Genomic DNA, 24,973 nt, shown 5'->3' on the forward strand with positions numbered 1-24,973 from the left:
GGTCTTACATTCAAGTCTTTAATCCATTTTGAGTTGATTTTTGTGTATAGAATAAGAAAGGGGTCCAGTGTCATTCTTCTGCATGTAGATATCTAGTTTTCCCAGCCTGACTATATCTTAAAATAAAAACCTAAATGTGACTCCAAGGTAATTACTGCGTTCAAAATCATCTCTCAGTTGATTATCTCATTTTCTTTGAAATGAGTTCTGATTGATTCATATTCTTCCTCCTTCCCCTCTTCCCTCCCTCCCTTCCTCCTTTTTCTGTCTCTCTCTCTTTCTACCCCCTTCCCCTTTCCTCTTTGCCTCTGTCCTCCACTCCTTTTCTTCCTCTCTTTCCAACACGCACTCTTTTCTACTGGTGTGACTGAGAGACATTACTCTGATAGTTCTATTAGTCACTCTTTTTGTATCGAAAATTCATGTTCCTGAATTTAAAACTAAAGATCACTTTATCTAAGTTAAGATCTATCCAACCCATAACCTGACTCCAGCAGTCATTTCCAAAGATGCATCATGGATGAATATGGTTGTCCCTCATATTTTAAGAATGTGTTCCATTCAGCCATGGATTTATCTCAGCCCTATAAAATGTGTTTTTATTTGTCATGTGTTTTCCGTTTTGGCATAGTTTCCTGAGTTCATTTAGATAATACTTGTTAAATGAATGAAAATTGTTATTCAAAGGAATATCCTGCTAACTACTCTAAACACTCATTCTGGAAATCTAAGGCTTAGCAAGATAATTTGTTTCTACTGATCTTTCTGCTTTGTGAAAGTCTGGAAATGGTATAAATCATTCATCAGCTTTCCATAAACATTGATACTGCTTCTTATTCACTGCTGTAAAAATACTGTCAAAGAGCTAATGGTTTAGTAAGGAGATAGAAAAGTAAATAGGTAATTACCATGTAGTATGCTATGCTAAGTATTTCCTAACCTCAGTGATAATAAAAAAACATATATTGAATATTTGCTATGTGCCAGGTATAATTTTAAGTATTTTACTTTATTACTGATTTTTAACTTAATTGTATTATGGTCTGATAACCATATCTATGTGTTATTAATCTTCTGAAATCTACTGAGACTTCTTTGATGGCCTAGTATGAAGTCAGGTTTTCCAAATCCATCTGAACACTTACAGGTACAGGGTTAGAGTATAAATAGATCCAAGTAGGTTTTTGTATATAGGGTTCTATATATATCCATTAGCTTTTTTATTTTTATTTTTATTTTTTTTAAAGATTTTATTTATTTATTTGAGAGAGAGAATGAGATAGAGAGAGCATGAGAGGGGGGAGGGTCAGAGGGAGAAGCAGACTCCCTGCTGAGCAGGGAGCCCGATGCGGGACTTGAACCCGGGACTCCAGGATCATGACCTGAGCCGAAGGCAGTCGCTTAACCAACTGAGCCACCCAGGCGCCCTCCATTAGCTCTTTTAAAAAAATCTTCTGTACTGATTTTTGCTACCTGCTTGAGGTATTAAATATTGACAGTGGTATATTAAAATCTCTCAATGCAATTGTGAATTTATATTTTTTAAATGTCTGTCAATTTTTGCTTAATGTATTTTTAGATGAAGGATAAGTTAAGTGTATACACATTTAAAATTGTTATATCTTTCTGATAAGTTGAGCTATTTTATATAATGCTTTTTATTTCTTGTAATACCTTTTTCCTTGAGATTATTTTGTATGATTTTTTTTTGTATGATTGTTAATATAGCTATCTCAACTTCTTTGGTATTTGCTTGGTACATCTTTTTCCAACCTTTTAACATTTGTGTATTCTTTTTTTAAATAATTTTTTACTATGTTATGAGTATTCTTTTATTTTTTATTGTTATGTTAATCACCATACATTACATCATTAGTTTTTGATGTAGTGTTCCATGATTCATTGTTTGTGCATAACACCCAGTGCTCCATGCAGAACGTGCCCTCTTTAATACCCATCACCAGGCTAACCCATCCTCCCATCCCCCTCCCCTCTAGAACCCTCCGTTTGTTTTTCAGAGTCCATCGTCTCTCATGGTTCATCTCCCCCTCCGAATCCCCCCCTTCATTCTTCCCCTCCAGCTATCTTCTTTTTTTTTTTTTCTTAACATATATTGCATTATTTGTTTCAGAGGTACAGATCTGAGATTCAACAGTCTTGCACAATTCACAGCGCTTACCAGAGCACATACCCTCCCCAGTGTCTATCACCCAGCCACCCCATCCCTCCCACCCCACCCCCCACTCCAGCAACCCTCAGTTTGTTTCCTGAGATTAAGAATTCCTCATATCAGTGAGGTCATATGATACATGTCTTTCTCTGTTTGACTTATTTCGCTCAGCATAATACCCTCCAGTTCCATCCACGTCATTGCAAATGGCAAGATCTCATTCCTTTTGATGGCTGCATAATATTCCATTGTATATATATACCACATCTTCTTTATCCATTCATCTGTTGATGGACATCTTGGCTCTTTCCACAGTTTGGCTATTGTGGACATTGCTGCTATAAACATCGGGGTGCACGTACCCCTTCGGATCCCTACATTTGTATCTTTGGGGTCAATACCCAGTAGTGCAATTGCTGGATTGTATGGTAGCTCTATTTTCAACTTTTTGAGGAACCTCCATACTGTTTTCCAGAGTGGCCGCACCAGCTTGCATTCCCACCAACAGTGTAGGAGGGTTCCCCTTTCTCCGCATCCCCGCCAACATCTGTCATTTCCTGACTTGTTAATTTTAGTCATTCTGACTAGTGTGAGGTGGTATCTCATTGAGGTTTTGATTTGGATTTCCCTGATGCCGAGCGATGTTGAGCACTTTTTCATGTGTCTGTTGGCCATTTGGATGTCTTCTTTGGAAAAATGTCTGTTCATGTCTTCTGCCCATTTCTTGATTGGATTCTTTGTTCTTTGGGTGTTGAGTTTGATAAGTTCTTTATAGATTTTGGATACTAGCCCTTTATCTGATATGTCATTTGCAAATATCTTCTCCCATTCTGTCGCTTGTCTTTTGGTTTTGTTAACTGTTTCTTTTGCTATGCAAAAGCTTTTTATCTTGATGAAGTTCCAATAGTTCATTTTTGCCCTTGCTTCCCTTGCCTTTGGCGATGTTTCTAGGAAGAAGTTGCTGCAGCTGAGGTCGAAGAGGTTGCTGCCTATGTTCTCCTTTAGGATTTTGATGGACTCCTGTCTCACATTTAGGTCTTTCAACCATTTGGAGTCTATATTTGTGTGTGGTGTAAGGAAATGGTCCAGTTTCATTCTTCTGCATGAGGCTGTCCAATTTTCCCAACACCATTTGTTGAAGAGACTGTCTTTTTTCCATTGGACATTCTTTCCTGCTTTGTCAAAGATGAGTTGACCATAGAGTTGAGGGTCCATTTCTGGGCTCTCTGTTCTGTTCCATTGATCTGTGTGTCTGTTTTTGTGCCAGTACCATACTGTCTTGATGATGACAGCTTTGTAATAGAGCTGGAAGTCCGGAATTGTGATGCCGCCAGCTTTGCTTTTCTTTTTCAGCATTCCTCTGGCTATTCGGGGTCTTTTCTGGTTCCATACAAATTTTAGGATTATTTGTTCCATTTCTTTGAAAAAAGTGGATGGTATTTTGATGGGGATTGCATTGAATGTGTAGATTGCTCTAGGTAGCATTGACATCTTCACAATATTTGTTCTTCCAATCCATGAGCATGGAACGTTTTTCCATTTCTTTGTGTCTTCCTCAATATCTTTTCATGAGTATTTTATAGTTTTCTGAGTACAGATCCTTTGCCTCTTTGGTTAGATTTAGTCCTATATCCTTATGGTTTTGGGTGCAATTGTAAATGGGATCGACTCCTTAATTTCTCTTTCTTCTCTCTTGTTGTTGGTGTATAGGAATGCCACTGATTTCTGTACATTGATTTTATATCCTGCCACTTTACTGAATTCCTGTATGAGTTCTAGCAGTTTTGGGGTGGAGTCTTTGGGGTTTTCCACATAAAGTATCATATCATCTGCAAAGAGTGAGAGTTTGACTTCTTCTTTCCAATTTGGATGCCTTTGATTTCTTTTTGTTGTCTGATTGCTTTGGTAGGACTTCTAATACTATGTTGAGTAGCAGTGGTGATAGTGGACATCCCTGCCGCGTTCCTGACCTTAGGGGGAAAGCTCTCAGTTTTTCCCCATTGAGAATGATATTCGCTGTAGGTTTTTCATAGATGGCTTTTATGATATTGAGGTATGTACCCTCTATGCCTATACTCTGAACAGTTTTGATCAAGAAAGGATGCTGTACTTTGTCAAATGCTTTTTCTGCATCTATTGAGGGGATCATATGATTCTTGTTCTTTCTTTTGTTAATGTATTGTATCACGTTGATTGATTTGCGGATGTTGAACCAACCTTGCAGCCCAGGGATAAATCCCACTTGGTCGTGGTGAATAATCCTTTTAATGTACTGTTGGATCCTATTGGCTAGTATTTTGGTGAGAATTTTTGCATCCATGTTCATCAGGGATACTGGTCTGTAGTTCTCCTTTTTGATGGGCTCTTTGTCTGGTTTTGGAATCAGGGTAATGCTGGCCTCATAAAATGAGTTTGGAAATTTTCCTTCCGTATCTATTTTTTGGAACAGTTTCAGAAGAATAGGTATTCTTCTTTAAATGTTTGGTAGAATTCCCCTGGGAAGCCATCTGGCCCTGGGCTTTTGTTTTTTGGGAGATTTTTGATGACTGCTTCAATTTCCTTAGTGGTTATAGGTCTGTTCAGGTTTTCTGTTTCTTCCTGGTTCAGTTTTGGTAGTTGATACATCTCTAGGAATGCATCCATTTCTTCCAGGTTATCTAATTTGCTGGTGTAGAGTTGCTCATAATATGTTTTTATAATTGTTTGTATTTCTTTGGTGTTGGTTGTGATCTCTCCTCTTTCATTCATGATTTTGTTGATGTGGGTCATTTCTCTTCTCTTTTTGATAAGTCTGGCCAGGGGTTTATCAATCTTGTTAATTCTTTCAAAGAACCAGCTCCTAGTTTCGTTGATCTGTTCTACTGTTCTTTTAGTTACTATTTCATTGATTTCTGCTCTGATCTTTATTATTTCTCTTCTCCTGCTGGGTTTAGGCTTTATTTGTTGTTCTTTCTCCAGCTCCTTTAGGTGTAGGGTTAGGTTGTGTACTTGAGACCTTTCTTGTTTCTTGAGAAAGGCTTGTATTGCTATATACTTTCCTCTTAGGGCTGCCTTTGCTGCATCCCAAAGATTTTGAATAGTTGTGTTTTCATTTTCATTGGTTTCCATGAATTTTTTTAATTCTTCTTTAATTTCCTCGTTGACCCATTCATTCTTCAGTAGGATGCTCTTTAGCCTCCATGTATTTGAGTTCTTTCTGACTTTCCTCTTGTGATTGAGTTAGTTTCAAAGCATTGTGGTCTGAAAATAGGCAGGGAATGATCCCAAACTTTTGGTACCGGTTGAGACCTGGTTTATGACCTAGGATGTGATCGATTCTGGAGAATGTTGCATGGGCACTAGAAAAGAATGTGTATTCCATCACTTTGGGATGGAATGTTCTGAATATGTCTGTGAAGTCCATTTGGTCCAGTGTGTCATTTAAAGTCTATTTCCTTGTTGATCTTTTGCTTAGATGATCTGTCCATTTCAGTGAGGGGGGTGTTAAAGTCCCCCACTATTCTTGTATTGTTGTCGATGTGTTTCTTTGCTTTTGTTACTAATTGCCTTATATAATTGGCTGCTCCCATGTTAGGGGCATAGATATTTACAATTGTTAGATCTTCTTGTTGGATAGACCCTTTAAGTAGGATATAGTGTCCTTCCTCATCTCTTATTACAGTCTTTGGTTTAAAGTCTAATTTGTCTGATATAAGGATTGCCACCCCAGCTTTCTTTTGGTGTCCATTAGCATGGTAAATGGTTTTCCACCCCCTCACTTTCAATCTGGGGGAGTCTTTGGGTCTAAAATGAGTCTCTTGCAGGCAGCATATTGATGGATCTTGTTTTTTTATCCAATCTGATAGCCTGTGTCTTTTGATTGGGGCATTTAGCCCATTTACATTCAGGGTAACTATTGAAAGATAGGAATTTAGTGCCATTGTATTGCCTGTAAGGTGACTGTTACTGTATATTGTCTGTGTTCCTTTCTTGTCTATGTTGCTTTTAGGCTCTCTCTTTGCTTCAAGGACCCCTTTCAAGATTTCTTGTAGGGCTGGTTTCATGTTTGCAAATTCCTTTAGTTTTTGTTTGTCCTGGAAGCTTTTTATCTCTCCTTCTATTTTCAATGACAGCCTAGCTGGATATAGTATTCTTGGCTGCATATTTTTCTCATTTAGGGCTCTGAATATATCATGCCAGTCCTTTCTGGCCTGCCAGGTCTCTGTGGATAGGTCTGTTGCCAATCTAATGTTTCTACCATTGTAGGTTACATATCTCTTCTCCCGAGCTGCTTTCAGGATTTTCTCTTTGTCTCTGAGACGCATAAGTTTTACTATTAGATGTCAGGGTGTTGACCTATATTTATTGATTTTGAGAGGGGGTTCTCTGTGCTTCCTGGATTTTGATGCCTGTTTCCTTCCCCAAATTAGGGAAGTTCTTTGCTATAATTTGGTTCAATATACCTTCTTCCCCTCTCTCTCTTTCTTCTTCTTCTGGGATCCCAATTATTCTAATGTTGTTTCGTCTTATGGTATCACTTATCTCTCGAATTCTACCCTCGTGATCCAGTAGTTGTTTATCTCTCTTTTTCTCAGCTTCTGTATTTTCTGTCATTTGGTCTTCTATATCACTGATTCTCTCTTCTGCCTCATTTATCCTAGCAGTTAGCACCCCCATATTTGATTGCACCTCATTAATAGCCTTTTTGATTTTGACTTGGTTAGATTTTAATTCTTTTATTTCTCCAGAAAGGGTTTCTCTAATAACTTCCATGCTTTTTTCAAGCCCAGCTAGTATCTTTAAAGTGATGATTCTGAACTCTAGATCTGACATTGTACTAATGTCCGTATTGAGTAGGTCCCTGGCAGTCAGTACTACCTCTTGTTCTTTTTGTTGAGGTGATTTTTTCCATCTTGTCATTTTGTCCAGAGGAGAATAGATTAATGAGAGAACAAAATGCTAACAGGGTAACAATATCCCCAGAAAATATACTCTAAACAAATCAGAAAAGACCTGAAGCAGGGGGAAAAGAAAGGTAAAGAGAGAAAAAAGAAAAAGGGAAAAAAAAGAAAAAGATAAAGATAAAAACAAACAAAAACAGAACAAAACAAAAAAACAGAATATGATCAAATATGATCAGGCTGGTACATAGATCAGTGCCCCACACTAGATTTTGGGTGTGTTTTGGTCTGTTAGAAGAAACTGCCTCCCAAAATTTTAAAGAAAGAAAAACTTATGTATGTACAAAAATAAGAGTTGATATGATGAAGGGATGGAATATGACTGTAAAGATGAAAATTATAAAAAAATTTATAAAAGGATTTGATAAGAAGTTGTTTGAAAAAAGAAAAAAGAGGATTAAAAAAAAAGGGAGAGAATGTGATCAGGCAGGAGAGTAGAAAAAAACCATACACTAGAGATTTAGGGTATATTTTGATGTGTTAGAAGAAACTATCTCAAAATTTTAAAGAGAGAACAACTTATATTATATATGCCAAAAATACGGGTAACTATTATGAAGGGGTAGAATATGACTCTAAAAATGAAAAATAAAAATGTTTTTTAAAAAAGGGATTGATAAGATGTTGGTTGAAAAAGGGAAAAAGAAAAATTAAAAAAAAAAAAGACAGTTTAAAAAAAAATTAACTTTGAAAGACTAAAGAATCATGGTAAAAAAGCCATGGATTCTATGTGCAGTATTCCCCTAGCGCTGGAGTTCTGCCCTTCTCATTGATCGGTAAACTTGGTCTTGGCTTGCTGTTCTCGCTGATCTTCTGGGGGAGAGGCCTGTTGCTGTGGTTCCCAAATGTCTTTGCCAGAGGCGGAACTGCCCCGCCCTTGTCCGTCCGGGCTAAGTAATCTGCTCGGGTTTGCTCTCAGGAGCTTTCGTTCCCTGTAAGTTTTCCATACAGCTTTGGGGGCCGACAGTGAAAATGGCGGCCTCCCAATCTCCGCCTGGAGAACTCAGGCCCCGCTCCTCAGTGAGCCCCCAGAGAAAAGCCATTAGTTACTCCCGTCTCCCTGGTCTCCAGCCGCACTCCACTCCGTGCTCACCTGGCCTGTGACCGAGCATTTCTATCTCTGGCACCCGACCCCGTGTGGAGTCTCCAAACCCAGCAGATCCCTGCAGTGCGCTCCTGCGCCGCTCCTCCCAGGGGAGGAAGGGAGTTCTCCCCGGATCTGCCGCTTGTTGGGTCCCTGCTGGAGGAGCAGTGGCCCAGCTGTGCCACGGATCACAGTTTATGGCAACCCCGAGCTGAGAGGCTGCGCCTCAGCTCCGTCTCTGCAGCCGGCTTCCCGGCTCCGATACCTGGGAGCTCTGCTGCACTCAGGCACCCCCGGTCTTTCTGTGACCCCGAGGGTCCTGAGACCACACTGTCCCACGAGGGTTCCACCCCCCCGCTTAGCCACCAGAGTGAGGTCCCTCAGTGAAGCTGACTTCTAAAGGTTCCGATTTTGTGCTCCGGGGCTCTATCACTTGCGGGAAGCGCCCGACGGAGGCCCCTCCCCCGCCGTCTATCCTCCCAAATATTGCCTTGGATTCACCTCTCCGCACGTCCTACCTTCCAGAAAGTGGTCGCTTTTCTGTTCAGAGAGTTGTTGCTATTCTTTTCTTCGATCTCCTGTTGAGTTTGTAGGTGTTCAGAATGGTTTGATCCCTATCCAGCTGAATTCCTGAGACCAGACGAAATCCAGGTCTCCTATTCCTCTGCCATCTTGCTCCGCCCCCCCACCCCCCCACCCCTTACCTTAAGTTAAGGTAATATCCTTTTAAACAACAAATATTTGGACCCTAGCTTTTTATTCAATGACAGTCTTTGCCTTTTAGCCAGAATATTCAGTTTATTTTGGCTATTACAATTTTTTTAATTTCTATCATCTTATTTTGTTCTTTTCTGATTGTTTCTCCTTGGGGGTTTCTTTTCCTCTTTCTGGCTTTCCTTCGGGTTATAAGTTTTCATGTTTGTTTTCCTCTCCATTTTTTTCTCCATTAGATTAGAAGTTGTAACCCATTCTATATTCCTTTGGCAATAATATAGAAAATTTTAAATGCTCACTTTATCAAAATCCAATTCCAGACTACCACCTCACAATTTCTGTGCTACTGTGGTTGATTTTTCTTTAATACCAAAAGACATAATTGTCATTGTTTTAGGTCACTGTATGTTTAGGTTTACCCACATATTTATCAGTTTCCTTGCGGAATTATCTTTTTTATATCTCAGACTTTTTATCTGGTGTCCTAGGTGGCTCTAGGGGTTCCAGCTTTATGGTAGCTCTCCTAATGGACTTCCTACAAGCCCAGCAAGCACTGGGCTTTGTTTCCTATCCCTTGAGTCCTTTGGTTGTTCAAAACTAATATTCAAATTCACTTTGCTCAAAAGCTGCTTCTGAGGTAAAATTTTACTTCAGTGCTCTGTTTACCAGTCCAGGTTCCACTTAACTTACATTTTGGTCTGAGTGTTCATTAGTTTCTTGCCAGTTCATTGCTTTGCATTAAAATTTTTAAAATATTTTATCTAGCATTTTTTAATTGTTCAACAAAAGTGTCAAATATGAAATTAACCAAAGTTAAGAAAAAGTCCAAGAATAAAAGTGTTGGTAGGGATGTGGAAGAGAGGAAACCCTCTTATACTGTTAGTGGGAAATGGAACCATTATGGAAAGCAGTATGGAGGTTCCTGAAAAAATTAAAAATAGAACCTACATATGAGCCAACAGTTCTGCTGCTGGGTATTTATCCAAAGAAAGCGAAAACACCAATCTGAAGAGATATATGCACTCCTCTGTTCATAGCAGCATTATTTACAATAGGCAGGATATGGAAGCAGCCTAAGTGTCCCTCAATAGATTAACGGATAAAGAAGATGTGGTGTGTGTGAGAAAGAGAAAATAATGAAATTTTGCCATTTGTGACAAGGATTGGACCTAGAGCATATTATGCTAAGTGAAATAAATCAGGCAGAGAAAGACAAATACTGTATGATTTCACTTATATGTAGAATCTAAAAAACAGTACCAATGAACAAACAAAACAGAAACAGACTCAGATACAGGAAACAAATTGTTGGTTACTAGAGGGGAGATTGGTTGGCTTGTAGGCAAAATAGGTGAAGGGGGGATTAAGAGATATATCAACATCCAGTTATAAAATAAGTCATGGGGATATAATATACATCATGAGGAATTTAGTCAATATTATAATAACTTCTTTGGTGACACTAACTAGCCTCATCATAGGAATCATTTGGTAATGTAGAAAAATGTTGAATCACTATGATACCCCTGAAAGTGATAGGATATTTTATGTTAGTTATATTTAAATTTAAAAAAAAAAAGAAGTAAAAGTCCATAACACCCCTCGCCCTGCTCTCTCTCTAACAAATAAATCTTTAAAATAAATAAATAAATATAAATAAATAAATAAAAGTCCATAACAAGTTTTAAAGTGATCTTTTGGTTGGAATTCTCTCAGATTTTTGATGATATTGAATCATCATTTTTCCAAAATATATTTTCAACTGCTTTCTTAAAAAATGTTCTTAGTCAAATTCGGTTTGGAAATGCTGCCAACCAAATTTTCTCCATACAGTCACAGTTTAAAAACCCTGAGAAGTCCTACAGTTTTTTAAAAAACAAACAAGAAGGGCACCTGGGTGGCTCAGTCGGTTAAGCATCGGCCTTTCGCTCAGGTCATGATCCCAGGTTCCTGGGATCCTTGCTCAGTGGGGAGTCTGCTTCTCCCTTTGCCCCCCACCCCACCATGCCTTCTCTTTTTCTCTCTCTTTCTCAAATAAATAAAATCTTTAAAAATAAAAAATAAAAAAACAAGGGCATCTCATTTAATTTTGTTTACCCAGCATTTTCCCAATTTCCAACTCCCCACAAATAACAGCTATCAATACTCTGTAAAACTAGTGTTTGTGGAAGTTTGAGTACACTCCCCTTACCATTCCTGTGGAAACCTTTTAGGTATGTTTCCTTGCAGAACCAAGGAGTCCTCCTTGCAGAACTAAGGATTGGGTTGCTTTCACCTTTTGGCTATTGTGAATAATGCCTCTGTGAACGTGAATGTATAAATATCTGTTCAAGTCATTGTTGTTTTGGATATATAGTTGGATCATATGGTAATTCTGTTTTTCAATTTTTGAGGAAATGCCTCAATGTTTTCCTAGCAGCTCCACCATTTTACATTCCCACTGAGATTTTCTGATATCCCATTCCCCAACATTTCAAAACCCAATGAGTTTTGGCATTAGTAACATTTCTTGCCTGATCACTAACAAATTACCCTTTGTATTCAACACTAAGACAGAAAAAACATTTCCAGTCAGTTATAAGATGGATTCCAGTCTTGGAGAAGTTAAAGTGTGAAAAAAAAAAATGTGTATCTTAGAGTCAGTGAAATATAGTAAATGCACTAAAACCCCCTCCAAAAGTTTTTTTTTTTTTTTATAAATTACACAGCTTTTAACACAATCTTTATAAAACAGGAAAGTAAAGGTAGCTGCTCACCAGTAGTGTATGAAAATAATTCCTACAAACATATAAACTACCAAAACTGAAACATGAAGAAATAGAAAACATGAACAGACCAATAACCAGCAACGAAATTTGATCAATAATCAAAAAACTCCCAACAAACTAAAGTCCAGGGCCAGAGGCTTCAGTGGTGAATTCTACCAAATATTTAAAGAATAGTTAATGCCTATTCTGCTCAAACTATTCCAAAACATAGAAAAGGAAGGAAAACTTCCAAATTCATTCTATGAAGCCAGCATTACCCTGATACCAAAACCAGATATACTCCACTAAAAGAGAGAACTACAAGCCAATCCCTGATGAACTTGGATGCAAAAATTCTCAGTAAAATATTAGCAAACCGAATCCAGCAATACATTAAAGAAATCATTCACCGTGATCAAGTGGGATTTATTCCTGGGTTGCGAGGGCAGTTCAATATTCGCAAATCAATGTGATACACCACGTTATTAAAAGAAGGGATAAGAACCATGTGATCATTTCAATAGATGGAGAAAAAGCATTTAACAAAGTACAACATCCATCATCCATTCATGATAAAAACCCTCAACAAAGTAGGTTTAGAGGGAAAATACCTCGATGTAATGAAGGACATATATGAAAAACCCACAGTTTATATCATCCTCAGTGGGAAAAACTGATCACTTTTCCTGTATGGTCAGGAATAAGAGAGGGATGTCCACTCTCACCACTGTTATTTAACATAGTACTGGAAGTCCTAGCCATAGAAATCAGACAACAAAAAGAAATAAAAGGCATCCACACTGATAAGAAAGAAGTAAAACTTTCACTATTTGCAGATGACATGATACTCTATATAGAAAACCCAAAAGACTCCACCAAAAAAACTGCTAGAACTGATACACAAATTCAGTAAAGTCACAGGATACAAAATCAATTGTACAGAAATCTGTTGCATTTCTATACACCAATAATGAAGCAGCAGAAAAAGAAATTAAGGAATCAGTCCCATTTACAATTGCACCAAAAACAATAAGATACATAGGAATAAACCTAACCAAAGAGGTGAAAGATCAGTACTCTGAAGACTATAGAGCACTGATGAAACAAATTGAAGAGAACACAAAGAAATGGAAAGACAGTCCATGCTCATGGATTGGAAGAACAAATATTGTTAAAGTGTCTATGCTACCCAAAGCAATCTACACATTTAATTGCAATCCCTGTAAAATACCATCAGCATTTTTCGCAGAGCTAGAATAAACAATCCTAAAATTTGTATGGAACCACGGAAGACCCCAAGTAGCCAAAGCAGCCTTAAAGAAGAAAAGAAAAGAAAAAAAGCAAAGCTGGAGGCATCACAATTTTGAACTTCAAGCTATATTACAAAGCTCTAGTCATCAGGACAGTATGGTACTGGCACAAAAATAGCCACCTAGATGAACAGAACAGAATAGAAAACCCATAAATGAACCCACAACTATATGTGGTCAGTTAATCTTCCACAAAGCAGGAAAGAATATCCAATGGGAAAAAGAGTCTCTTCAACAAATGGTGTTGGGAAAACTGGACAGTGACATGCAGAAGAATGAAACTGGACCACTCTCTTACACCATACACAAAAATAAATTCAAAATGGATTAAAGACCTAAATATGAGACTTGAAACCATAAAAGTCATAGAGGACAGCAGAGGCAGTAACCTTTTTGACGTTGGCTGTAGCAACTTCTTCCTAGTTATGTCTCTGGAGGCAAGGGAAACAAAAGCAAAAATAAACTATTGGGAGGGACTTCATCAAAATAAAACACTTCGGCACAGCGAAGGAAACAACAAAACTAAAAGGCAACCTTCAGAATGGGAGAAGATAGTTGCAAATGAATATCTGATAAAAGGTAAGTATCCACAGTATATAAAGAACTTGTGAAACTTGACCCCTAGAAAATGAATAAACCAATTAAAAAATGGTCAAAAGACATGAACAGACATTTTTCCAGAGAATACATACAGCTGGCCAACGGCCACATGAAAAGATGCTCAACATCACTTAGCATCAGGGAAATACAAATTAAAACTACAATGAGAATCACTTCACACCAGTCAGAAGGGCTAAAATATAAAACCCAAAAATAACAGGTGCTGGCAAGGATGTGGAGAAAGGGGAACCCTCTTGCACTGTTGGTGGGAATGCAAACTGGTGCAACCACTCTGGAAAACAGTATGGAGGTTCCTCAGAAAGTTAAAAATAGAACTACCCTGTGATCCAGCAATTACACTACTTAGGTATTTATCCAAAGAATACAAAAATACTAATTCAAAGGGATACATGCACCCGATGTTTATAGCAGCATTATTTTTAATAACCAAATTATGGAAGGAACCCGTGTCCATTGACTGATGAATGGATAAAGAAGAAGTGGGATGTGTGTATTTGTGTGTACATACATACACATGCATGCACACATGCATTGGAACATTACTCAGCCATAAAAAAGAATGAAATCTTGCCATTTGCAATAACATGGATGGAGCTAGACAGTACTATGCTAAGTGAAATAAGTCAGTCAGAGAAAAACAAATACCATATGAGTTCATTCATGTGGAATTGAAGAAACAAAATAAGCAAACAAACAAAGGAAAAGAGAGAGGGAGAGAAACCAAGAAACAGACTCTTACTTAACTTTAGAGAACAAATGAATGGTTACCAGAGGGGAGGTAGGTGGTGAGATGGGTGAAATAGGTGATGGGGATTAAGGAGTGCACTTGCTGTAATGAGCACCTGGCATTGTATAGAAGTGGTGAATCACTACATTGTACACCTGAAACTAATATTGCACTGTATATTAACTAACTGGAATTTAAATAAAAACTTTAAAAAAAGTTTTTCTGAAATGTATTTTTATCTCATTTCTAAAATGAATGTGCTTCAAGGACAGTTATATTTTCAAATTTACTTAAGAATTAGCGACAATTTGGAATAAGAGTATAAACCCCATAAGACAGTAAACAGTGTATCCTGGATTTTTGCTTCCATATTTTTGTGATTTCTGGTAAATGTCCTAATTATGCTCATTTCTCTTTGTTTTGTTTAAGGATTGTTCAAGTTTAGAAGAATATAATATTGCTGCAGCATTGCTCCCTTTGACCAGTGCTTTCTACAGGGTAAGTTTCATTGGTCTTTACATAAGCTTATTATAAATAGATTTATATAAATATATGCAGTTTGATCTATCATGGAAATACATGAATCTTTTCCCCTTGTATATATAAGATATATCTGTGGTTATGTTTATTATAATATTTGTTGCATACAGTTGACCCTTGAACAACACAGATTTGAACTGTACAGGTCCACTTATTTGTGGCTTTTTTCCAGTACTGTACTGCAAATGTATTTTCTCTTATGATTTTCTCAATAGCATTTTTCTCTGGTTTATTGTAAAAATATAGTATATGATACAATGTTAATCAACTGTTCATGTTACCAGTAAGGATTCCAATCAACTCTAAGGTGTGAATAGCTAAGTTGTGGGGGAGTAACAGTTATATACAGATTATTAACTGCACAGGGGGTCAGTGCCCCTAACCCCCGCATTTTCAAGAGCCAATTGTACTGTGTGTAGAAAATTTAATATATAATATTAAATCATCTCCTAAGATAGAACCCCACCCATCCCATCCCTTCTTTTTCTTTTTTTGTTTTATTTTTTTTTTACAGCATTGTGTAACACCCGAAATTACATATTCATTTGTTTACATTTGCATATCTTCCCCTACCACAGAAAATAAATTCCATGAGGCTAGGATATTGTCTCATAAATATTTATTGATAAGGCCAGTTTGTTTGTTTTTTTAACTTTACTTCAGTCTGTCCACAGTTAAAGGTCTTAACCCAAAGGTTCTCCGTAATCAGAAGCTCTTTCTCTGCTAAGTCACTGCATATCCCTCTTTCTTCCTATTTATCCTCCCTCCCTCTTTTAAAACAGAAAGTGGAATTTATGACATTCACACTTCTAAGAACTGGCAAGTCATACTGACCATGCTCAGGAAACAGGACAAATTTCAGAAATGTCAAACAAATGAATTTTAGGTTTAGAAACTAATGACAACTAACTGGAGCTTGAGCATCATCTTTTGGTCTTCCCTCCCCAGCTTCACCCTAGCTCCAGGCCTACTCCATTTTTCCTTCAGTGCATACATACTAACCTTCTCTGAACTCCCTGATCCCTTCATCTCATTCCCCTGCTAGCATGGAGAACACTTACAAAAATTGGCCAGGCTGTCCTGGATCCTAAGGCACCTAAGAAATTTGTCTCTATATCTCAGAGCAGCTAGAAAACTTAGTCCACTGTCTAACTAGCCTTCATATAAGCCCTCACATTTTGTTAAAGAAAATGGCATTTTAAATCTTTCCCACTTTCAACATCTAAAATATTTTTTAAACTTAAATATTATGTAGAAATAAATAAGAAACACAGGGAAAATAAGAATTGACAATAGAAGCTCAGTTGCTTAAATGACCCATTGCTTATGATTTTTTTTTTTTTTATTAAAGATTTTATTTATTTGACAGAGAGAGAGAGAGCGAGAGCAGGAACACAAGCAGGGGGAGTGGGAGGGGGAGAAGCAGGCTTCCCGCGGAGCAGGGAGCCCGATGCGGGGCTCGATCCCAGGACCCTGGGACCATGACCCGAGCCGAAGGCAGACGCTCAACGACTGAGCCACCCAGGCACCCTATGATTTTTTTTTTTTAAGGAGAATCATTTAACCATTTTACAGTGTATATTAGTGAGGGTTTGATCATGATAGCAGAAGCACCATGAATGATATAATTAAATAACTTATTATAAGGGACCAGCCCTTATATTGTTATAGAAACTGGGGGGAAAGTTTATGGAAGGCTCTACTTGTGGGCCTGAAGTCTCTGTAGGTCATGACACCATGAAGAACAAGGACAAACTGGAATCTCTGTATAGCTCTTACTTATTCTAACCTCAGTAATGCAAATGACCCGCAAAAGAAGCAGCACTGTTAGCCATAGCACTGCAAGCCACACTTGCACCTGGCCCTGGGCTAGGAGAAGCTGAAGGAGATGTGGCAGGAACTGGAGGAACTGTGAGCTCAGTCCCTTCCCCGTATCGACATGAGCCAGCAGGGCAGTGACAAAGCGTGTGAGCTGTATCAGTGCATCCTATATTGCCTTCAGAGTGTAGTGACTGCTGCTTCATTTTTGTCCAAATCTCAGAGAAATTTCTCTTCTGGCCAACCCGAACCCTCGAATCAGAGAGGAAAGAAAATTCTGGGAAATGTTGTCCTAGCTTAGCTTAGTTTACACAGTGCAAAACCATCATACTGGTTTTAGTTTTGTGGGAGTTTTTATGAAGTTAATAAGTTGGGCTAAATGCCATACTGTTTCTCTGTGTTATCAAACAATAATTCAAACTTATGTTTTAGGGGTGGGTTTATGAATTTAATTTATTCTTGTTGGCTTGGTTTGATTTGATTTGGTTCCGGCATGAATTAGGGGCCAGAAACCACGCCAGTAATATGAACAGGAAAAATTTAATAAGTTATTAAGTAGTAACAGGGGATTAACTGCTAAGAAGTAAAGACAATTCTGAAGAATAGAGGAATATCAGAAACAGAGAGCAGCTACTACCTTTGGGCTTAGGCAGAGTCCCCAAGAAAGGAACAAACTTGGAAGAGGGCTCCTCCCCAACAAGACTTGTGATTCAGACCTTGCTGGAGCAGTGTTGATTTGGCCACTGGATGGCATAGAAATTCACTGAGGTGCCACAGACCAGAACTGGCAAGCAGGAAACTACCTCCTGGAGTTCTGGCAAAACCTGCTGGGAATCCCCCTCAATCGAGAGCCAGTGAAACTTGATAGGAAGCCACTGTCTGGAGTACCACTGAAACTCCATAAATGGCAAGCACTTTGGGGTGTCCACCTCTAGCAGGTGCATGCCATAGGAGCACACCAGAACCAGGAAAAGAAACCACTTTCTACTGCTGTGTCCCTTCAGCCTTTATACTGGCAAAACAGTATTGTGCCAGCTGCGAAAGGAGAAGCGTTTACATATCCAGCTCCAGTAACACAAAACAGGGCAAAGAAAGGTCAGTTTGGAGGAAAGAGACATTGCATTGGTAACTGACACAGTGGGGTTAGGGAAAGTGAGAGGTAAGGGTGGATCATACCAATTCTTGGATACTTCCTAAATTTCTAACTTATGGGAAATTATTTCTGGTGTATAATTCAGGAAAATTCTGTAGATGTAAATTGTATTATCCTGGCCACAGATTGCAAATGAGCCATGCTCAGTGTTCAGCCAGTATAAACTCCTGGGCCTTGCTCAGCATGCTTCAGGGAGTGGACTCAGCTGTTTGTCTTATTTTAACTTATTTGAAAATATTTTTAATATTATTTGTCTTTTTTTTCAATGGATCAAAAGTTTATTGAACATCTCAATATACAGAGTTACTATGCCAGGCAACATCATGGACAGCCACGTGAGTGAAACACTGACATGGCCACTAGGAGCTTATATTAGTCTTTCTGATACCATAAATAATAAACAAGAAATCAAACTGTTCCACAGTTGTATCAACTGGATGGACATTTCCTTAAATAAAATATATGTGTGTGGTTAGAAAATTCAAATACTACAGAAACATATAAAATGCAAAACAAAAGTTTTCTTTCCCACTTCTACCCATATCCTCTGACAGTTGACTTCTTGGGGGGAAAAAAGTCACTCGTTATTGCCAGCGGATAAAATACAGATAAAATTACTTTTTTAAACTAATCAAACCATTCACAGTTTCTCACCTTGTTTTGTTCACTTAGTTGTATGTCTTGGAGATCTTTCCATATACCCAATTAGGTATATAACACTAATGCCTAATTATTTTTAATGACTGCATATATATTTTCTTAATAAAAAGATATACCTGTGTGTGTGTGTCTGGATTTACCATAAGCATAAGCGCAGAATATTTCATTGACCCAGATGAAATGTGCTGTTCATCTTTTACCATTTTCCTTTGTGTAAAAATATCCCAAGATGTTTCATTTGTATCATTATATATCTTAGATTCTTGGGAATTTTTTATGCCACAACCACCACAAATTTGAGGGATTTTTTTCCCTTACAGTTCTCTCACTTTTCTCTACTTTTAATGAGTTATATGTAACTCATGCTTTAACTTATGAAGCCTTTCTTGAAGGTGGTGTTTTAACAGCCAGGTTTAAATTGTTAAGGATTACCGGGGCACCTGGGTGGCTCAGTTGGTTAAGCATCTGCCTTTGGCTCCAGTCCTGATTCCAGCGTCCTGGGATCAAGCCCCTAATCAGGCTTACTACTCAGCAGGGAGTCTGTTTGTGCTTTTCCCTCTGCCCCTACCCCCCACTCATGCTCTCTCTCTCAAATAAAATGTTTTTTAAAAATTGTTAAGGATTAGTTTAATGGTGGAAAACGATGTAATCATTTACATTTATACTATGCTTATCATTTATATGATGCTTTAATTCTTAGTTGAGCAAACAGTTATTAGGAATGGCAAGCCCTGTGCTTACGTTTGTTGCAGAGTTGCAGGTGAATAGCACATGGTCCTTACCCTGAAGAAACATACTGTCTAATGGCCTTTCATATTCATTAATCAGCTATTGATAGAGGAACATTTCACAGTTACTGAATAACATTGGGTTACCCTTTGTTTACTTAAGTATTCAAAAATCATGTTTGTTAAATTAAGAACTGAAATATATGCTCAAAGTTTAAAGCAGGGGTTCTTGTGTAAATGTCACTTTTTTGGAATAAAAAGAATTAAAGAGTAAGCTAAAACCCAATAGAGCAGAAATAGAACCAAAATAGGATACCCTTGGGTAACAGTGAAGGCCATGGGTCCCTTCATCATGAGCCATTGTGTAATGCCCTTTCCTCCATGATCCATATCTCTTAGAGTCACCTTGTTGTAGTTCTTAATCACCCAGGTAATCTAGAGAGTATCCTAGAATCTATCAAAATATGACAGGTCCCTTCTTTTACTTCTTTGAGGCGCACTGGTTACTGATGCTCAAAATGATGCCCTGAAGAACTGAAGCTTTCTCCCCTGGTACTCATTGTAGTTCATGTTTACCCTGGGAAGAAATAGAAATACCCTATTTATCTTAAATTCAAGCACCCTGAAGTGATGCATTCCCTTCCCAGATTCCAAAGATCCCCCATACCCAGGTGGCACTTTGTGGATGATTTATTGTTCAGGATAGGTCTGACTTCATAAGACATCATTCAGCCTCTCATTCTCAATAGAAGTGGATTTATTTCCTCTTTAAAATTCTCATTTCATTAAACATGTAAAAAAAATCTTCTCTAGTATCCAGACACACAGAGGATCCATTCTTATTAACAGGTTTGTTGAGGTATAATTTATATACCATAAAATTCACTCATTTCAAGTGTACATTTTAGCAATTTTTAGTATATTTACAGATTTGCACAACTATCACACTATCTAATCTTAGAACATTTCCATCACTCCAAAAAGAAAACTCATGCCCATTTGCAGTCACTTCTCATTCCCAGGCAACCACAAATATACTTTCTGTCCCTGTAAATTTGCCTTTTCTGGACATTTCATATAAATGGAATCATAAAATATATGTTCTTTTATGCCTGGCTTCTCACACTGAGTAAAATATATTTGAAGTTTGCCCATTTTGTTAGAAGATTTCTTTAGGACTGTTAATTATTAATTAAGATTTCTCCATACCCAGAGTGCTTAAATCACCTTTTGTATTGTTTCAAATTGTATCTAATTCAAGATGTAATGTATAATTAAACTAATTCTTTTTTAATAAATATATCAGGAAAAAATGTGAGATGTAGAACCTAACTTTATGGTTCTTTAATTTTTCTATTGCTAAATTGTAACTTTTACTTATACTGTGTAAATGAACATACACTTATCTGATTATAAATAAATTTGAGGTCTAGGTATTTTTCCACTTCAAAATATAAAAGCCAAAGGCAGGTAGATGTATTCAGCATGGTGTGATAGGAAAATCTGTTGATTACTACCTGAAAAAAGTCATTTGTGTAAACCTAGCTTTTACCTAATCAGAGAAACAGAAGTGAGCATTACAGCACAGAGAATCACAGAATTTCCTGAGCCACCTCCTGAGTGATGACCTTCCTGCCACCATACTAGAAGTATTTCTCCTCCCAATCCCAGACCCCCAAAATGAGCAAACTAAAACCTGTTAACTGCGTCTTTCATGTCAAACCTGGTATTTCTTTTATAAGCCTATGTATCAAATAGAACATGATAAAGAACAGAAGTCCAGAGGAAAGTGATAACAGTAATAAAGACAGCTAATTCTTACCACCTAGTACAAGATGCTATATTTGATTTGCAGCACCTAATCCAAATCAATTAATATTTCCATTTTAAGATGAAGGTATCTCTACCACTTAGTAAGTAACAGAGCCAGGACTCAAACTCAGTTCTGACTCTAAAGTTCATATTATTTAACTATAGTAAGATTCCCCAAGTGAGTCCCAATCTATACAGCATAATTCTGGGGGCTTTTCATTTTTTTGCTTAGAGGTACTGAATTGACATCACTCCCGTCCCCTCATTTCTCCAACCAGTGTTATCCATATATCCAGTAAGGATACTTCATTAAGCTTTGGCTTAGAGTGGACAAAGTCAGAAAATGCTGATTAATTGGATGTTACAGTTAATAAATAATTGTCCCATATCATTATATACAAATCTCTAACTTCCACATATTTCTAATAGAAAACATACCAAGTACTCAGAATCACACCAGATGCATTTTGTACTTCTCTGTTGATTTAGAAGTTATTTGAATAACTAAATGGTTTTGCCCTTTAGTCATTAATATGGACCCTACTTGTCTTACTATAGATATGACAGCTTATAGATAATTCTAACCAATGGAATCCAGATGATCCCACATTCATGTTATTAAGATTGTTATTGGAAGAAAAATCTTATAATAATATAAAAAATAGATATTTCATCAGTCCTTTTTCCCCCCTATTGGTAAATGACAAGAGAGGTTCTTAAAAATCTACAAAATAGGAAAATAATTTTGTTTTTCTTAAACTTCATGATCTGGATACATTGCATTCCTACAACAGGTCTCAAAGGATTACATTTTTGGCAGAAATGGCAGAGGGTGGTGATGAAGGGTCTTTTTCCATCTTTTTTTTTTTTTGCTGTAAAATAAAATACTAAGCTTAAAAATAAATTAGCAGAAAAACATTTGAGAGTGAAGACAGGCATCAACAGTGGGCTGAATCCAAATTTGGCCTGGGAAAGATATGAATGTGCTTATTACAGCAGATGCCTCCAGCACAGCAGAATTTTAGAATGGCCAGAGATAATGTCTTGCTTTTATTTCCTCCCTTCATTTTCTTGTTCTTTCAGACAACTTAGCATTCCTTCCTCCTCCCCTCTCAGCACAACCTCTTCTTGCTTCTTCCCGTGTTTCTTTCCAGTTTTGGGTGGCTGCTCCTTTTCTCCTAGTCCTGGAAAACCTCTGCTTCTGAGATACTGAATTATTATAATACTTTAGAATTACCATTCTTTATTAATACTTGTTTATCTTCACTGTTTAAACTAGTAATATAAGGCAACTATGGAGTTTGAAGATTTGAAGGAACATGGTTACTTATAAATGTAAAGTTACATTAACCACCGGGTAGAAAATTGTATTTCAACAAAGTTGCTGAGTGTCTCCTTTGTGTAAAACTCTGTACTAGGCATTGAATGAGTTGCAGTGATGCATAAAACATGGTTTCTGCTCTCCAGTACTTGGTTATCTTGTAGGGTAGACAGGCATGAAAATCACTAGTCGTAAGCAAAATAGGAGGAAACAAAGTAAATGTACTGAAGAATGTGCCAACAATGAAGGAGACTAACCTTTTTTATTTAAATCCCTCATACCCTCTTAGTCTCCCTTACATAATGACACTGTGATTTATGGTAACTGTTTCCCCTTCTTCCCTTTCGCTCTGGGTTCAGGCCTTGATATGTGTGAGTTTTATCCCCTCCCTCACATGAGGGCCTTCTCTGTCAGGCTTTCTAATCAGCTCTCCATACTTTCCTGGGCTTATTCCTCATTCTCTCCTCTTTTCCTTTTCAGAACCCTCTTTCTGTTATTGCTCCTGTTGCAGCCAATCTTAGAGCATCCTTCCACATTAATATACATGAAAGCTGGTGCACCTGGGTGGCTCAGTCAGTTAAGCATCTGCCTTCAGCTCAGGTCATGATCCCAGGGTCCTGGGATCGAGCCCCGAGTCAGGCTTCCTGTTCAGTGGGGAGTCTGCTTCTCCCTCTCCTTCTGCTCCTCCCCCCAGCTCATGTGTTCTCTCCTCTCTCAAATAAATAAAATCATAAAAAATATATATGCATACATATATATATATGAAAGCCACACTAATCAAGACACTTTTATTAATGTTATAGAGAAGTTTATTCACAAAGGATAATTTGTTACCAATAATAAGCCTTCAACCTCAACAGTTGTTGTATCTTCTTCTTGGATTATCCCCTTTATTATTATATAGTGCCCTTCTTTGTCTCTTGTTACAGTCTTTGTTTTAAAGTCTAGTTTGTCTGATATAAGTATTGCTACTCTGGTTTTCTTTTGACACCCATTTGCATGATAAATGTTTCTCCACCCCTTCACTTTCAATCTGCAGGTGTCTTTAGATCTAAAATGAATCTCTGTAGGGATGCCTGGGTGGCTTGGTTATGCGTCGACTCTTGATTTCAGCTCAGGTCATGGTCTCAGGGTTGTGAGATCTAGCCCCATGTCGGGCTCCGCACTCTGCAGAGAGTCTGCTTGAGATTCTTTCCCCCTCTCCCTTTGCCCCTCCCCTGCTTGCACTCATTCTCTCTCTCTCTCTCAAATAAATAAATCTTTTAAAATAAATAAATAAAGTAAGTCTCTGTAGGTGGCATATAGATGGGTCATCTTGTTTTATCCATTCTGTCACCCTGTGTCTTTTGATTGGAGTGTTTAGCCCATTTACAGTCAAAGTAATTATTGATAAATATCTATTTATTGCCATTTTATTGCTGGTTTTGTTGTTTCTGGAGATTTTCTCTGATCCTTTCTTATCTTTCTTTCATGGTTTGCTAGTTTTCTTTAATGATATATTTAGATTTCCTTCTCTTTATTCTTTGCATATTTATTAGTGGTTTTTGACTTGTGGTTACCATTAGGTTTGTATATAACCTCTTCTGCATATAGCAGTCTATATTAAGTTGATGGGTCATTCAAGTTTGAACCCATTCTTTACTCCTGTCTTCCCCATGTTGTAAGTATATGGTGTCATATTTTACATGACCTGACACCACTTCCATGAGACATGAGTCCTTTAGTATTTCTTGCAGGGCTGGTTTAGTGGTCATGAACTCATTTAATTACTGTTTGTCTGCAAATCTCTTTATTTCTTCCTTCTATTTTGAATGTTAGCCTTACTGGATAGAGTATTTCTTGGCTACAGATTTTTCCCACTCAGCACTTTGAATATATCTTGCCACTCCTTTCTGGCTTGGAAAGTTTCTGCTGAAAAATCTGCTGATGGCCTTATGGAGTTTCCTTTGTATGTAATTGTCCTCTTTTGTCTTGCATCTTTTAATATTTTTTCTTTATCTCTATATTTTGCCATTTTAATGACAAGATGTCTTGGTATGGATCTGCTTTTCTTAATTTTTTTTTAAAGATTTTATTTATTTATTTGAGAGAGAGAATAAAATAGAGCATGAGAGGGGGGCGGTCAGAGGGAGAAGCAGACTCCCTGCTGAGCAGGGAGCCCGATGCAGGACTCGATCCCGGGACTCCAGGATCATGACCTGAGCTGAAGGCAGTCATGATCTTCTGAGCCACCCAGGCACCCTCTTTTCTTAATTTTGGGGGGGTCCCCTTGCCTCCTGGATCTGGATATCTGTTTCCTTCCCCAGATTAGGGCAGTTTCCAGCTACTGTTTCTTCAAGTTTTCTCTCTCTTTGGGAACTCCTATAATATGAATGTAATTATGTTTGATGGAGTCACTGAGTTCTCTAAGTCTATTCTTGTTTGCATGGTTCTTCTTTCTCTTTTGTTGAGCTTCATTGCTTTCTATTACTTTGTCTTCTAGGTCACTAATTCGTTCCTCTGCTTCTTCCATCCTGCTGTTTATTCCATCAAGTGTTTATTGAGCCCTTCATCTCTGCTATGTTAGTCCCTATCTCTGTGTTAAAGGTCTCACTAATGTCCACTCTTTTCTCAAGTCCAGTGAGTATC

At 37.7% G+C, this 24,973-nt stretch overlaps 1 protein-coding gene across 4 annotated transcripts in view; it reads left to right on the forward strand.

The window, feature by feature from the left end:
* Positions 1–24,973, forward strand: part of SBF2 (SET binding factor 2) — a 467,712-nt gene that overhangs the window by 347,860 nt on the left and 94,879 nt on the right. For all 4 annotated transcript variants that reach the window (XM_044919518.1, XM_044919516.1, XM_044919517.1 and 1 more), the window contains one exon: positions 14,743–14,811. In XM_044919518.1, coding sequence (XP_044775453.1) covers positions 14,743–14,811 — 69 coding nt within the window. The remainder of the gene's footprint in view (positions 1–14,742; positions 14,812–24,973) is intronic.

The sequence above is a fragment of the Neomonachus schauinslandi genome, chromosome 11, assembly GCF_002201575.2.
Source record: "Neomonachus schauinslandi chromosome 11, ASM220157v2, whole genome shotgun sequence".
Classification (NCBI taxonomy): Eukaryota; Metazoa; Chordata; class Mammalia; order Carnivora; family Phocidae; genus Neomonachus; species Neomonachus schauinslandi.